At 34.3% G+C, this 15,049-nt stretch overlaps 1 protein-coding gene across 1 annotated transcript in view; it reads right to left on the bottom strand.

Annotated features, from left to right (window-relative positions):
• dnah5l (dynein, axonemal, heavy chain 5 like) overlaps positions 1-9,901 on the bottom strand; it is a gene marked incomplete at its 5' end in the record, with an annotated part of 45,822 nt that extends 35,921 nt beyond the window's left edge. Inside the window, 22 exons of the mRNA XM_081352786.1 lie at positions 227-314; positions 665-872; positions 2,462-2,613; positions 2,909-3,048; positions 3,289-3,444; positions 3,572-3,661; positions 3,837-4,007; positions 4,148-4,243; positions 4,331-4,532; positions 4,624-4,743; positions 4,835-5,016; positions 5,157-5,255; positions 5,686-5,779; positions 5,902-6,067; positions 6,397-6,583; positions 7,160-7,261; positions 7,362-7,433; positions 8,193-8,267; positions 8,365-8,433; positions 8,521-8,709; positions 9,106-9,197; positions 9,733-9,901. Coding sequence (XP_081208912.1) covers positions 227-314; positions 665-872; positions 2,462-2,613; positions 2,909-3,048; positions 3,289-3,444; positions 3,572-3,661; positions 3,837-4,007; positions 4,148-4,243; positions 4,331-4,532; positions 4,624-4,743; positions 4,835-5,016; positions 5,157-5,255; positions 5,686-5,779; positions 5,902-6,067; positions 6,397-6,583; positions 7,160-7,261; positions 7,362-7,433; positions 8,193-8,267; positions 8,365-8,433; positions 8,521-8,709; positions 9,106-9,197; positions 9,733-9,901 — 2,919 coding nt within the window. The remainder of the gene's footprint in view (positions 1-226; positions 315-664; positions 873-2,461; positions 2,614-2,908; positions 3,049-3,288; positions 3,445-3,571; positions 3,662-3,836; positions 4,008-4,147; positions 4,244-4,330; positions 4,533-4,623; positions 4,744-4,834; positions 5,017-5,156; positions 5,256-5,685; positions 5,780-5,901; positions 6,068-6,396; positions 6,584-7,159; positions 7,262-7,361; positions 7,434-8,192; positions 8,268-8,364; positions 8,434-8,520; positions 8,710-9,105; positions 9,198-9,732) is intronic.
• Between the last annotated feature and the right edge of the window lie 5,148 nt (positions 9,902-15,049).

Genomic DNA, 15,049 nt, shown 5'->3' with positions numbered 1-15,049 from the left:
ATTATAAAGGCCAATTCACACTGCACCGACAGATGTAGACCAATGCCGACAGTTACCAGATTACAGCATGTCACTTCTAAGACATTCTAATCCTGATTCAAAACCCGACCCGAAAGTGTCTGTTGCCGTCTGTCGGTGCAATGTGATTTGGCCTTAATGAGCAACAAATTTTCTAATCAAGTGCTAAAAAGCATAATTGATAACATAATTGATATGTTTATAGCACCTCCAAGTTGACTCTTTCTGAAGGTTTCAGCATTCTATTCAGTTCCCCAACCATCTCAAAAATTGAGTCCTCCACCTGCTGGCTTGCACTTGAATGAAAACAAAGGAATCCTCAAATTATTTGAAATCACATTTAACTATGAACGTCAGTCAGGATATCCAATTTAATTAGACATGCATGAAAGCAAGGCTTTGAGGAATAGAAGTATGTTCTGTTCAAGGTCTTTTAGAGTTTTATGCCTATTTAGCTGTTCGCTTAGTCGAGGAAACATCGAAAAATCACCTTTTGAACAGAATATGCGTGAAATGAAGACATAATCCTAGAGTTTAAGTCAGAGGAACCTTTTGAACTGTCTGCATTTACAGCCCTCGCAGCTTTGTTTTCTCGTCAAATTAAATACGACTGTTTTCACCAATATATTTTAAAAGTGTCACTCACATCTTCAGCATTTCTCTCGCAGTGCTGATGGTGGTCTCTGTATTGGCAAGTAATGTCTCGGGTGTAACTGGCTCGTCATTGGGCAGTGTCATCAGATGAGTGGAACTCATGGAATTTAAGACACTATCAATTCGGCATTCCAGAATATCCATAGCAACTTTCACTACTAGTTCCAGCTCTTGCAGTGCCTTGTACACACACTCTATGACTGAAACATTGAGAAAAGACTTAATACATACATAAGATATTAAGCCTTAATACAAAAGTCTTGATAAGTTAGGATTAGAAATTGAATAAAATTAAGGCCCGTTCATACCAAGGACGATAACTATAAAGATATAGTTTAAAAAAATCAACCTCAATAGTAAAGAATACACTGTAAACCCTAACGCTCAAAATAATTATTGGTTTGAGTAGGACCAACTTAAATTAAACAAATTAGTTCAGTCAAATTAACTTTTATGAGTATTTAGCACTTTCTTTTGATATATTTTAAGTAAACTGAACTGTTTCATTGTTTTGAGTTTTATGAAATTATTTTATTTAATTTAGACAAACTTAAGTTTAACTGAAACGGCTGGGATGTCTATTTCCCAGCATGCTTTGCCGATGGCACTCGAAAGGGAGACTGTAATATAATATAAAGAGAAGTGTAATATAATGTGGGTTTTTTTTGTGTAAGATTAATGTTAAGTGTGAGATTTAGTAGTGATTAATGTTTTGTTATGCTTTTTTAGAAGAATTTCTGTTAATGTTTGCTTTAGGATAGTTACCATCATGGTGACAAGTGGTGCATGCAGCTTGATTTGAGAGCAAATAATCCCTTTATATTTTTGCGCTCATACAGCAAGTGCTTCTATATATCATACTATTGTAAATATGTTAGCAAATTAGTATGTTAGCACTAGCAGATTAGCTTTTTAAAGCTAACTAAATTCATACTAATAAAAGTGTTCACATTGAGATTACATGAAAGTTTAAGTTAATTGTTTGAATTAATGTATTCATACATTTTAATTGTTCTTAACTTGAAATGTTTAAGTACAAAATAAAAATCTGCTAGTTCTGCTTACTTAAACAATTGATTGCCTTAAATGTTTTGAGTTCTGCCAACTTACTTGGGTTTACAGTGTACTTCATAGATTTAAGTTATATTAACTGAATGACATTAGTACTATTAACTTTATTTACCCATTCATTCATTCATTCATTCATTCTATAACGATAACGGCACAGAGAAACGATATCGTTGGAATCACTTTCAGAATGATGTTATCCAGCTGATGAACGATAAAAACATTGACAGCCAATCAGAATCCATCCTGCAGCAACGAGCTTGACCATTTAAAGTGACAGACAAGCACGCCCTTACAATAAACAGAACGAAATCTTCCGCTGGTGTGGACCCTAATATAGTTATCGTTCTTGGTGTGAACAGGCCTTTAACCTCATAATATTTCTAAAAAGTGACTTAAACTCTAAGACAGTGTATACTGCATTTAGTGCATGACTTTTCATTTGACACATACACACTGCAGGTTAATATGCTCTGGGTCAATGTGTACTTAATCTCATTCTATATATGCAAAGTTTGATTATTATGGGGAGTGATATTGATATTTTGTTATCTAACGTAATAAAATTAAAATATTTTTAAATTGTTCAAATACTTTTTGGGGCCTCTGTAAACATTTTGCACACTAAAATTAGCATGGATGATGAAAGGTTTTAGTGCAACAACTCTGAACTAAAATTGAACTGATCTAATGTAATTTATTCATGTAATAATTGTTTTACAGTAGTCAATATTGAGGGAAGTCCATGAGAGGATGGTCAGTCCAGGGTAGAGGGCAGTCTTCACAGATTTGATAAAGGGCTGCATCGGGGACTTTAGCACACTGGGTATCCTCCTGACTGCTGTGTCAAATTTTCTCAGCATACCCTGTAATCTGAAACCAGTGAAATTCCACTTCATATTAATAAAAGTATTAACTTTACATTTTAATTCAGAACAATAATTAATGCTTGTTTGTTGATTTTTTTTTACAGTAGCTTTATCCCAAAACCATACGTGATGCCTCTCTGTCTATCCGTCATAGAATCTCTTACAAACCTGATTTGGAACTCTTCATAAAGTGCACAGCAAGTATACATGCCACATAAATAGTGCTCCTTTGTGCAATATTTTTAGCGTAAATAAGATGATACATTTTAGTGTAAGTTAAATGTCTTTAATGCACTCACTTGTCACGATACTCCTTCAGCTGAGGTTGTTTGGTAGCCATGTTGCGGATAGCATCGGGTACATCTGCACCCGTTTGATACATGCTATTTGCCTCTTGCAATACCTCCAGGACAAGAGGGTCAAGATTCACATAGAACTCCTAGCCACAAATAATGTTCAAGGTAATTAAAGAGTTAATTAAAGTGTACAGTTTGGGTTTTATACATAATAACAGGTAAAAATTTTTAATTTGTAATTAATTTCATTGCTTTCAAAAACAAACAAACAAAAAACATTTAAACTAAATACATTCACAGTACTGATACATTTTGCCAAAGAATAATGTCTTTTGAAATTCTGGCTTGAGGTGATTAACTTGTAATGAAAAGTAAATGCAAACCTTTGTTTTTGGGTGTATGGTCAGCAATGAAGCATTGAGACCATAAAGTAAACGATCTACACCATCAATCCAAGCTTTGTGATGTATCATTTCATACTCCAGGAGTACGGCAGCAAGTCTGTTGTATGATCGAATAATCTTCCTCCTGTCTGCCATCTAAAGGTCAAGACAAAATAAATGAGTTTCTTCAAATATCTTTTTTTAGGAACAAACTCAAAATTCATCAAACTCAAACTACATCAAAATGAAAATAAACTGTGTTCATCTTGTCTTTGCAAATTACCTGCATAATGTGCAATTTGTCTTTTAGGATTTGCATTGGCACATCAATTTTTTTAAACAGTTGTTGTGACCATGCAATTTTCCTAGCCAGCTGCAACAGAAAATGTAAAACACTATAACATTTTAGTCTCAGTAACACTGCTTTCTTGTGTTGTATATTCTGCATAAATGTAAAATAAGTTGTGGGCATGTTTGTATTGTTTATTAAATGATTTAAATATAAATGAGGGCTGAACAGTTTACTAATCACTCAACAGGGAACTTACAGGGGTCAGCTGGAAACAATATGGATTGTCCTTCTCTCTTTGGTAGCATTTGCGTACAAACTCAAGGTCATTTTCATACCGTTGCAGAACTACCATATACTTCTGGTTGAGGTCCATTTGTCTGCCCACACCGTTCTCAAATTTGGACAACAGGTCAAGGACCTGCTCAGTCTGTTGGTACATAACAGTTGGTAAATACATTTTCTTTCAGTGTAGGAGGGATATATTTACACAATATATTGGTCCTGCGCTATAATGAATGGTTCAGTCATTCAAATGTTTAATTAATAATACAACTAAAATGGCCTTACAGTGAGTGGTCGTTGAAGCCAAGTGTCAATCAGTGCATCTAGAGACTGATACAGGACCTGGATTTGTTTTCTGAACTCAGTGTAGTCATTGTCAAACTAAAAGAAACATAATGTCATGAGAGATGGTTCATGTCTTTTCTTTCAAGACTAAATCAAAGAATATACAGTAATGAGAGATCTTACCTCTAATTTGCGATGATCAAGCACATTGTAGGTCTTGGATTTGATGGTGGACACAATCGTTTGGTAGCGCATGTATATTTTCTCGACACCTTCAACTTTCATAAACTGCAGGGCTGAAAAATCTTCAAGAGTTGTGGCCATGTCTGTTATCTTCTCCAGACGTCTGCATAATGTGTCAAACTTTCCGAAGATGTAATTTTCACTGTTGGTATGACACAGCAGAGCTGAGTTAAAAACACTAAATATAGTGTCAGTTTGATTTCAAGGTGACTTTAAAGCTGTGGTTTACCGACCTCAATTCAAATTTCTGTTCAAGAGGGTTCTGCTGTATATTTTCTTTCATTTGGTGGAAGCATTTCTGGTACTCCTGGTTCAACTGAATACATTCTTTCATCCTCTTGAGCAGTTCCTTTCTAAATGGGAATATAGACCTATGTATTATATATTTATATTCAAATTTAGAGACACAGTTAAAAAGAACTTTAGCAGCATTTTACGTCCGACCTGTCAAAGTCCCAGACTTTCGTCACCCCTTGACAGAGATAAGCCTTGCTGGTTGTCACCATTTGATTAGTGACCTTCACAAAAAGCGATGTCATGTGTTCTGAGGTGTTGTAATATCGAGACACACTCTGAATCATGTATATTTTGTTCACCAGTTTAGGAACTTGTTTCAGCATGGTAGTCTGAAACAGAGTAAAAATACATACAGTATAACTGAAATACTCCAGTTAAAATTGTGACCCTTAGAGTGTCCCATAAATGACACTCTTGGTTATATAAATTTTTTCCTGAAGAATGTACAAAATAAAAGTTCGGAGCTTACTGGAGTGCTTTTTTCCGAAAGGTCAAAGAACTTGTCCAGAGTAGATAGATATTTCACATTATTTTTAGCCTCATTGGCCACAACCGTAATATTTGCATCCTATAGATAGAAAACAGCATAATACAAACAACATGTAAATCAGTTATTAAATGTACACAGTTCATAACAGTTCTAAAATTCTTATTCCAGTAATACGAAAAAAATCTCCTTGAAAAATAAATATTATAAAAATGTTACAGTACTTGTATGTTATGTGTATTCAGTGATTAATCATAATTGATGTTAATTAATATTAATTTAAAGACAAAAATCATTATAACCAAACAGGATCATTTTCATTACAGTAGTACAGTAATGAGAGTGAGATTTATAGTACAGTGAGAATTTGGAAAATAAATTTTAATGCAACAAATGTTAATGACTTTAAAAATAGACTGCATGATTTTAAAATATGTAAATTCTTCAAGTAATAGCTATTTATTAAAATGTCTAAAAAAGCAAAGCAGAACATAACATCCACTAAACTGACCAGTTCTTTCCATTTACTCAATGTCTTGGACTTGCTCGCATGCAATATACCAATGACCATCTTCACATAAGGGTCCTTGATTTCATCCATGAGGCTGAAAAAGCATGAATACACAGTAAATCTAATAAATATACATATAGAAAGATAATCACTAAATTAAATACCAATCTTTCATGCTATTACTGAAGAAAAAGACACTGCTGGATGGCATGGTACCTGCTGAAGGTGACCATCCTGCGCTTCCAGTGTACCAGCTCTGCCGAGGGTCCAACATCATCTGATTCTTTCCTAATGCATTCACTCTCTGTAAGCACTTGTTCTATCTGCTTGGCCCAGTGTAACAGCACTGTTTCTAGAACTTCTACCAGCTCAAAGTTTTTAGCTTAGAGCCCAAAATAAAAAAAGAAGAATACAACAATTAAGGTTTAGTTAATTAACATTAAGGTTTGGGACTAGCTTGTAATTTTCACAAATGTGTGGAAAATATTTTGCCATCTGTTTTACCCAATATTTATGAGTGTACTATGTATTTTTAAAGGGAAGCATGTTATTTTTTGTGCACCAAAAATGTGGCCTTGGGAGAATTGCTATGCAATTATGTTATCATTTGGCATTTTAATAAACATTATTACTTTGACATCAAAGAAAGTGTTGTTATGATTATAGAATAGTTATGATTTATTTCTCTTTTCCCAATATTTGACCCTTTACCTGCATTACTATAGTCTTCGGCCTTCTGTATGTGACTCAGATCAGGGGCTGATGGGATGTTATGAAGCTTAAACTTTTCCTCCATGTTCCTTGTCACTAAAGAGAGGTTGGAGGTGAACTTATCCACAGATCTCAGGAGGTCTTGCACATCTGGGAACGTTTGGCCATCTTTTATAGCTCCCCAGTCCTAAAGGAAATTTTGGATTAATATGTCATGTGTTTTGGTTCTGATAGTTTCGTAGTCCCAGTCTGTAGAATTCTGTAACTTCAATTATGTATATAAATGCTATATACACCAAATACATTTAATTGTCACAAATTCATTTTCCTTTCACAAGATGTTCTGTTACAATAGAAAATTGGTATTTATGAATAAGGGGAAATAGACATTTGCATTCTTTAAAGCCTTTTACTGGACAAAAGTTTGTATAGGCCTCTGTGGAGAAGACAGGTCTTCAAAATGTTTCCATTTTCCAGGAAGAGAAGATAAAAAGATCCAGAAGCCAGAAAATCTGGAAATCTGGAAAAAGTTTTCCAGTACACCAGCATATAGATGCAATGTGATTTCATAGACCCTTTAAAACTGTACTTGCTTAAATAAATAACCAAAAATTATTTATTAATGTAAACAATTATTTATTCAAAGGATTACTTTTTATATTAGCCTAAGGTCCAACAAAGAAAGCAATAATTTAGATATACGGTACAGGCCTATTTCCCAGCATCATTCATCAAATTCATGGAATTATACTTTATATCATACCTCTTGCGACTTTAAGGCTTGGCTCATGGCTTGAGTAAAAAGAAAATCCAAACGTTGATGGACACTTGTCTCTGAGCAGTCAAGTTTTGCAAAATTCACTTCCTGCAGAGAATGACGTAAGACATTCGGATGACTGATATACAATAACCAACAGGCCAAGTTACACTAAAAAAAACAACAACAAACAAACTCCCACACTGACCTGCGATATGTTTGTAGTTGTTATGGCCTTGTCCGTGATTCTCATGAAAAACAAACACGGCCCGGTAAGACCCTGCAATCAGTGAGTGAAGAGTAGCCCAGTTCATTGTTTTTCTACTTAGCAACATGCATACATAGTTACTTAGTCACTCGCCATTTAGGACATGCTGTCCATCCAAAGCTACTTAATCTACACTAATTGCAGGGGCGGTCCCACTAGAACAACTTGTCTTTCTGACTGGTCTTGTTCTGCCTGTACACATACTGTATATCATGTATAATAAAAATCTAAATAAATCTTAATTTTTTAGCATCATTATTCCAGTCTTCAGTGTTAATAAATTATTATAATATGCTGATTTGGAGCTCAAGAAATATTTATATGATTCTATTATTAATATCTGGCCTTATTATTCTATTATTATCAATGTTGTGCTGCTTAAAATTTTGTGGAAATTGTGGTCATTTTTTTCAGAATTCTTTGCTGAAAAAAGTTCAAAAGATTTATTTGAAATAGATTTTTTTTTGTAACAATGTAACAGTCTTTACATTCTACTTTTGATCAATTTAATGTGTCTTTGTTGAATAAGTATGAATCTTGTATGAAATATGAAATCTTTGTATGATTTAAAAAAAAAAAATAATCTTATAGACCCCAGGCTTTTTTACGGTAGTATATCTAGAGTTAGGGCTTCGTTAAAAGAGTAACAGTAATGGCTATGCTTAGCTTAGCCCTTGATATACAAATGCTAATAATTAATAACTATACAATGCAGTCCAAGTGATTTGAAGCAACAGTGATTAATTGCCCTACAATGTACAAGTGTTGTACCTCAGTAGTGTCTGTGTTGATTAACAGTTTCTTCTGTCCAGTGGCTGCATTTGAGGTATCAATCAAAGAAGGGGGCTATAGAGAAATACAGGCAGGTATTGGCTTGTTAGTATCATGGTGGGAAAATGCTTAAAGGATATTTCAAAGTCACGGAAGTTGTGTTTTACTATACTTTGACTTGGTAGGAGAACATCAGACTCTTTGAACCATTTGCTGAGAAGAATTTCTCAATCATGTTGAACTGTAGAATACACATACACACATTTATATATGGCAATCACAATATTCTGTGATTTTGAGCATGTCAATAGTGTCATATTTTACACACCTGATCATCGGAGAGGATAGCCTCCTCGACATCCATTTCCCCCAGGCTAATCACCTCTGCAATGATTGAGATAAGGTACCTGTGTCGGCCATCAAGAGCTGCTCTGCGCTCATCTTTGAGGGCTTTGAGCTGTTTACCTTTATCCTTCTGGGCTTCATTTAACAGTAACCCAGTGCGCTTTCCCGGCACCTGAGAGAGAAGGGCAAATAAAGTCAGCTTATGTGCAGGGTAGGGTCTAAACCAGCACTATAGAAACTACCAGTGATATAAGTGTACATTGATTGGCCGAACGCATGCCATGTGAAACAGTGGCACCCACCATTTTCAAAAAGCTGTGTGAACATATACAACAATATGTATATATATATATATATATAAATAAATAACTGAGCTCCTATAACTACCTGGTATGAAAGCCCCTATTAATTGATATGCACGCAGTATGTTCAGTTAAATTTAACAAAATAAATAGAATAATTATCAATAACCTAGTTTTGTTGACAGGCAAAAGTGTGGAACAGACTATAAATAACCCATCAAAAATATAAAATAAAATAATAAAATAAAATAAAGATAATTACTCACAGCAGTGTTGACCATGGGTGATATAGCAGCTGTTGTTGTTTGATTGATGGTTTTTTCATTTTGCATTCCAATTCTTCTGTGTCTACCACCACCTACAATAATATGGTAACTCTTTACAATAAGGTCCCATTAGTTAACATTAGTTAATGCATTACTAATATTAACTTGCAATGAACAATGTATTTGTTACTGTATTTATTCCTTCTGTCAACATTAGTTAATAAAACTACAGCCGTACATTGTTCTTGTTAGCTTAGGTCCATTATATAATATTAACATATAGGCTACAACTTTTGAATGTTGAAATCTTATTGTAAAATGTTACCAATAAACAATGCTTAAGGTGATGATATACACGGGAAACTTTTTAAACAATGTTGCCGTCAACGGGCAACCAGGTGAGACACAGGGCCCATGACCGATCTAAGGTATCTAGATAGAAATTTGTTGCCCATTCTCAATGGGAAAGTGCCCAAGCAACATCGCTCTGCAACATTGCCTGGCAACATTCGTCAAAAAAGTTTTGTGTATGGTCACCTTAAGAATCCTATTTATCAATACATATCAATATTTATCAAGTCATTGTAAACTGTCTATCTACACACAAATAATTAATCATAACGTTACCCCTTTTTATGGTGGTTAGAGGTGGTTTTACTTCTAGATCCAGATGTGAGGAGGTGAGTGGGTTTGCTATGTCATCATTCTCTTTTTCATGAGTTGACATAGTGCGTTTCTCCTCTTGGGATACACCAGGTACATCTGATCCAGGATCAGATGCTTCATTTTCTGACATTTTTTGTTTGTTTTCTCCTCCTAGGAGTTAAAAGTCAGGAAATTCAAATGAATCATCATTCAAGGACACTTTCAGTATTTAAATCAGAATGGAATCATTGGTTGTCATATGGATAGCAAACATATTTACTGGTTACAGTTAACGTAATTTCTTCGTTTAAATTTAGAACCGTTTGTCAGCTGGTGTTTGTCTTAACGGACATAACGAACATTTAGTGTTAATCAATGGGACTTATTTGGGAATCATGCCATAAACGAAAACTGTACTACTTCCAATTAATTTAGGAAAATTGTAGAATACTTAGTCAGATCAAACTAAAAAGCTATGCCAAGTTTGGTGGTTTGAAAGCTCTTGGTCAGCTGCAAATGCTCGTTTATGGGACTTTTGGGGATTTCTGGTCGTCAGCTTTGACAGGCCATCATAATAACAGGGGAAATTACATATTTTATCAATAAATCCTCTATTAAAAAATTAAATAGTATTTCCTTTGTCGCAAAATAGCTCCTTAGTAACGTTAGCAAGACGTTTCGGCTGCGTCAAACGACTAACGTTAAACTAGCGAAGGTTTTAAACGTTCTTTTTGTACAATTAGTGGAATAATTTAACTCAAATTAACTTTAAAGTTAACTTTAAACACATATTTAGAATAAATCACCATATTATCTTCCCTTTGCAGCTAATTTAGAGCACTCACCTTGCTCGAGGGTCGTCAGTACAAACTGAAAGCCTGAGAAAAAGTTTGTTACTACAGCAACTGACGCGCGTGCATGAGACTTGCACAAATAGAAACATGAGCCTGTTTAACGGAACATTTGGACGCTTTTCACAGACTTTGAGGACGCGTTTAAACGGTCATCAGCATTTTTCACATATATATATGTATATGTTTTATATTTATAACACTGTACTTTGAATTATATTACTTTTGCATCAAATTACAAAAAACTACGCTACTTTGAGGGTGTGTGACGCATAGATAGGCTATGTATATTAGTATATGGTGTGACAGTAAAGTTGATATCTTTCTCTCTCCTGACTGCCTTTATCAATCTCTCTTTTTTTCCCTCTTTTTGAAAGTTGTGAAAACACTATTGTTGAGTTTTTATTTAGCTGTTTGATTAAATGAGAACACACACACACACACACACACACACACACACACACACACACACACACACACACACACACACACACAGGGATGGGCAGTATTTCAGATACATGTATTTTAAATACGTATTTTAAATACAAAATACTATTTTGTATTTTAAAGCCTTTGGAAAAAATCAAATGTATTTTGTATTTAAATACATTTAAGATGAGTATTTTTGTATTTTCAAAATACATAAAATACTTTTTGCCAGTCAACCTCTTTATAAGGGTATTGATTTTGTGCATCAACTAGTTCAGACATTCACTAGCTCAGCATTGGATCAGCGATTTTTTTCTTTTCTTTTTTTCTTTTATAAGGTGAGAATGTCATGATCAATACTTGTTGATTAAAGTTAAAATAGTGCATTATTCACTTGAAAGAATAAAAGAGCACAGACAAGTGGGACAATTGTGTAAGCCATCAGTCTTGACCGGTTGTTGATTTTTATCAACTAGCTTTTCAAATGTGTTTAAAGGGGTCATAAAATGCTAGGTTACATGCACTTTTACAAATGTGTGTTGTCAGTGCCTGTACACAACCATCATAAAATGCTAAAAATCCATCCAGTGTTTTTTTTAGCGCAATTTTCCAACGGACAAAATGGCGATTGTTAACTCATGATTTCTGTTCTGTCTGTGCGCACCAATCTTGCACTTCTATCTCCTCCTCAACCAGACCACCTAGAGACTTCGGGTTTTCGGCATTATGTGCCGAAAACCCGATTAGAAGGTCTAATCTCGGGAACGCACAAAAAACAAAAACAAAACAAAAAACATAAAAAGATTTACTATCTCTTAGTGTTGTGTTCCCATGACGGCAGAAAATTGCGCTAAAACACTCACTGAGTTTTTATTACTTGTTTTATCTTCTTATATGTTTCCCCCCATCTCAAATCAAGCCATTCGATTTTGTGACGTCACAAAATCGGCGCCCCTCCCACGATTGTTGATTGACAGCAGCATTTCAACACAGACCTGCCCTCACTCGTGAGCGAGCTGTCAATCATAGTCCGCGCAGACCGGCGCGTTCATTGTTGATACGCTGGAGCACTGTCTATGAGCAGAATGGCGTCTAAGCGATTGTGGTGTTCTATTCTCGGGTGTAATAACGAACACAGCATCATATTGATGTTCCTAAATCCGAACCACTGAAGACGCAGTGGCTGAGTTTGTTTTCGAAGGGAATATTCCCCACGATCAACGTCAATGCTTTCATGTTTGTGCGAATCATTTTACACACCAGACTACTTTACAAACGAGGTAACGTTAAAAAAGCTGGTTTTGCTAAGATGCTGCTCCTGAAAAAAGGATCGGTACCAACTATTCGTGTTCCTGCTGCACCTCCAGAAGAAGAAGTGAGTGTAACGTTTTATTAACCTTTATATTAATATTTATAGTAATCTTTGCAAATAGCTAGCACGCTTCACGATGAATGCGGCTGTTTACACTCAGGGACATTACGGCATGTTTTCTATGTACGACGTTCTCAACATAATTCATAATCCCACGTTTATAATGAACAACACGTTATGGTTATTGTGTTATTAAAACTGTGTATGCAGTACGCACAGAACAGAGGGGCGGGGTGAGCAAAGCTCATTATCATTTAAAGACACATGCACTTTAACGGCGTGCTGAAAACAGAGCTGTTTTTAACCAGGTGAAATGAGTGTTTTTTTCAATACTAATGAGAATTTTTAATTAAAGTATATTACAAACTTTTAATTTAGACCCTAAAGAATCATATTAGCTTGTACAAAAATGGCATTATATGACCCCTTTAAAGCATTACTGCATGTTAGGGCTGGGTGATATGACACTACATATCATAGCGATGATATAAAGTGTGAATTGATGGAACGTTTTCTAAATCGTTTACATAGATGGGCCTATTTGTGGGGTAAGCAAATTTATCCGTGCAGCTTTTAGTGGGCAGGAATTATTGGAACGTTGGAGTGGAAAAACAAACACTGATGAATGATACACCACAAAAATCTTCAGCTTTTAGTTTTATTGTACATAAACAATAATAATCAAAAAGGGGTAAATAGTGTCAAATGAATCTAAATTAATTCTAATTCTAACTTTACATAAAATAAACATAAAATTACTTAAAAAGCATTGGACTACCTGCAAAAAGAGTTTGAAATTCAGTTTATGCTGTGGAATCAAACCTGATATTGAGAATTGTGAAACCATGATATTGTTACTGTAAAGTAAAATTGAGATTTTGGTCATCGCCCATCCATATTCTTTGCTAGATAGCAGAAAAGGTTCCCACAGTTTTACATACAGTATGATTTTTTTAATAGTGTTCACCACAAGTAATAGACTACATTGTAACCAGAAATGAGTATATAAATGGCTGCTATTTTGCATGTTTATTTGTAATTGCAAGAAAGAAAGAAAGAAAGAAAGAAAGAAAGAAAGAAAGAAAGAAAGAAAGAAAGAAAGAAAGAAAGAAAGAAAGAAAGAAAGAAAGAAAGACAGAAAGAAAGAAAGAAAGACAGAAAGAAAGACAGAAAGAAAGACAGAGAGGGCAGAGATGAGGTTAGGAATGAAAAGTCAGTAGGCCTATGTAGTTTCTTCATTCACTGTGGCCTGTACCTGGATGGCCAATTTCACATGTATTTTGTGTATTTTCAAAATACAAAATACTGTATTTGTATTTAAATACATTTGTTCACACAGTATTTTGTATTGGTATTTTAAATACATTTCCATGTATTTATGCCCATCTCTCACACACACACACACACACAAATATTCTCTTATTTAGAGAAGTTTACTCAACTATGACGAGTTCCGCTTTTGAGAAACCCGGAAATAAAAAAAGAGTTAACTGTAAATTACGCATTAATTTACTTAAATAAAAATAAATAAAAAACAGACACTATATAATGAATAAACATTTAGTAAATGCAATATCGTATTTCATAATATATTATTAAATTGATGGTATTTGAGGGGTTTTGAATGCTATGTTTTCAACGTTACAATATTGGGGGCATTTTGTATTTTACATTCACTTAGATACACGAAAAATTGTTTTTAAAGTTTTATAAACAGGCTCTGGCAAAAGGAAAGTCACAAAAAAGAAAACAAAAAAAATAATTTGATGAGAGAAACGTATGGAAGCTTGTTTACGCCAAAGAATATTTTTTTTAAAAAGATAATCATGACTTTCTTTCTCCGAATTGCATGTTTACATCTCGCAATTCTTCTTTTCTCAGAATTATGAGATAAAAACTCGCAATCGCAAGATATAGTCCAATTCTGAGGAAGAAAAGACTGATTTTTTTCTCTGAATTGCGAGTTTATCTCACAATTGTGACTTTATAACTTGCAATTGTGACTTTATATCATGTAATGCTGAGAAGTCAGATTTAAACTCGCAATTGCGAGAGAAAAAAAGTCAGAATTGTGTGATAAAAATTCGCAATTTCTTTTTTACATTATGTGGCGGAAACATGAGACTCGTACAGTTTGAGTTTCTGGAAGCTTCTTAGTTATCTAATTCAGTATGCAGAACTTTTCATATTATCATAATTTGTGTTTAATTCACACACACACACACAAATTGGGGCATTTTTCAAAACAAAATATAATTTTGACATTTTGAAAAAATAGCCTACCTAAAAATCCTTTCTGACATTAGAATTAGTAAAGTACATGCAGTCAAACGACATAACACAAATTACACAATCTGTAACACACACATAAACACACATACTGGTTTCCTGGTTTTAAGGGGACTTTCCATTGACATAATGATTTCTATACTGTACAAAATGCATATTCTATCCCCTTACACTAACCCTACCCCTAAACCTACCCATCACAAAAAACTTTCTGCATCTTTTCATTTTCAAAACTTAATTTAGTTTTATGTATTAAGCTGTTTTCCTCATGAGGACCAAAAATCAAAAAAGTCTAAATTTCCTGGTATTACTCCTTGTGGGGACATTTGTTAACACACACACACACACACACACGCAC

The sequence above is a fragment of the Scardinius erythrophthalmus genome (genome assembly GCF_964197995.2).
Source record: "Scardinius erythrophthalmus genome assembly, chromosome: 22".
Lineage (NCBI taxonomy): Eukaryota > Metazoa > Chordata > Actinopteri > Cypriniformes > Leuciscidae > Scardinius > Scardinius erythrophthalmus.
This window is presented reverse-complemented; position numbering and strand designations above follow the sequence as displayed.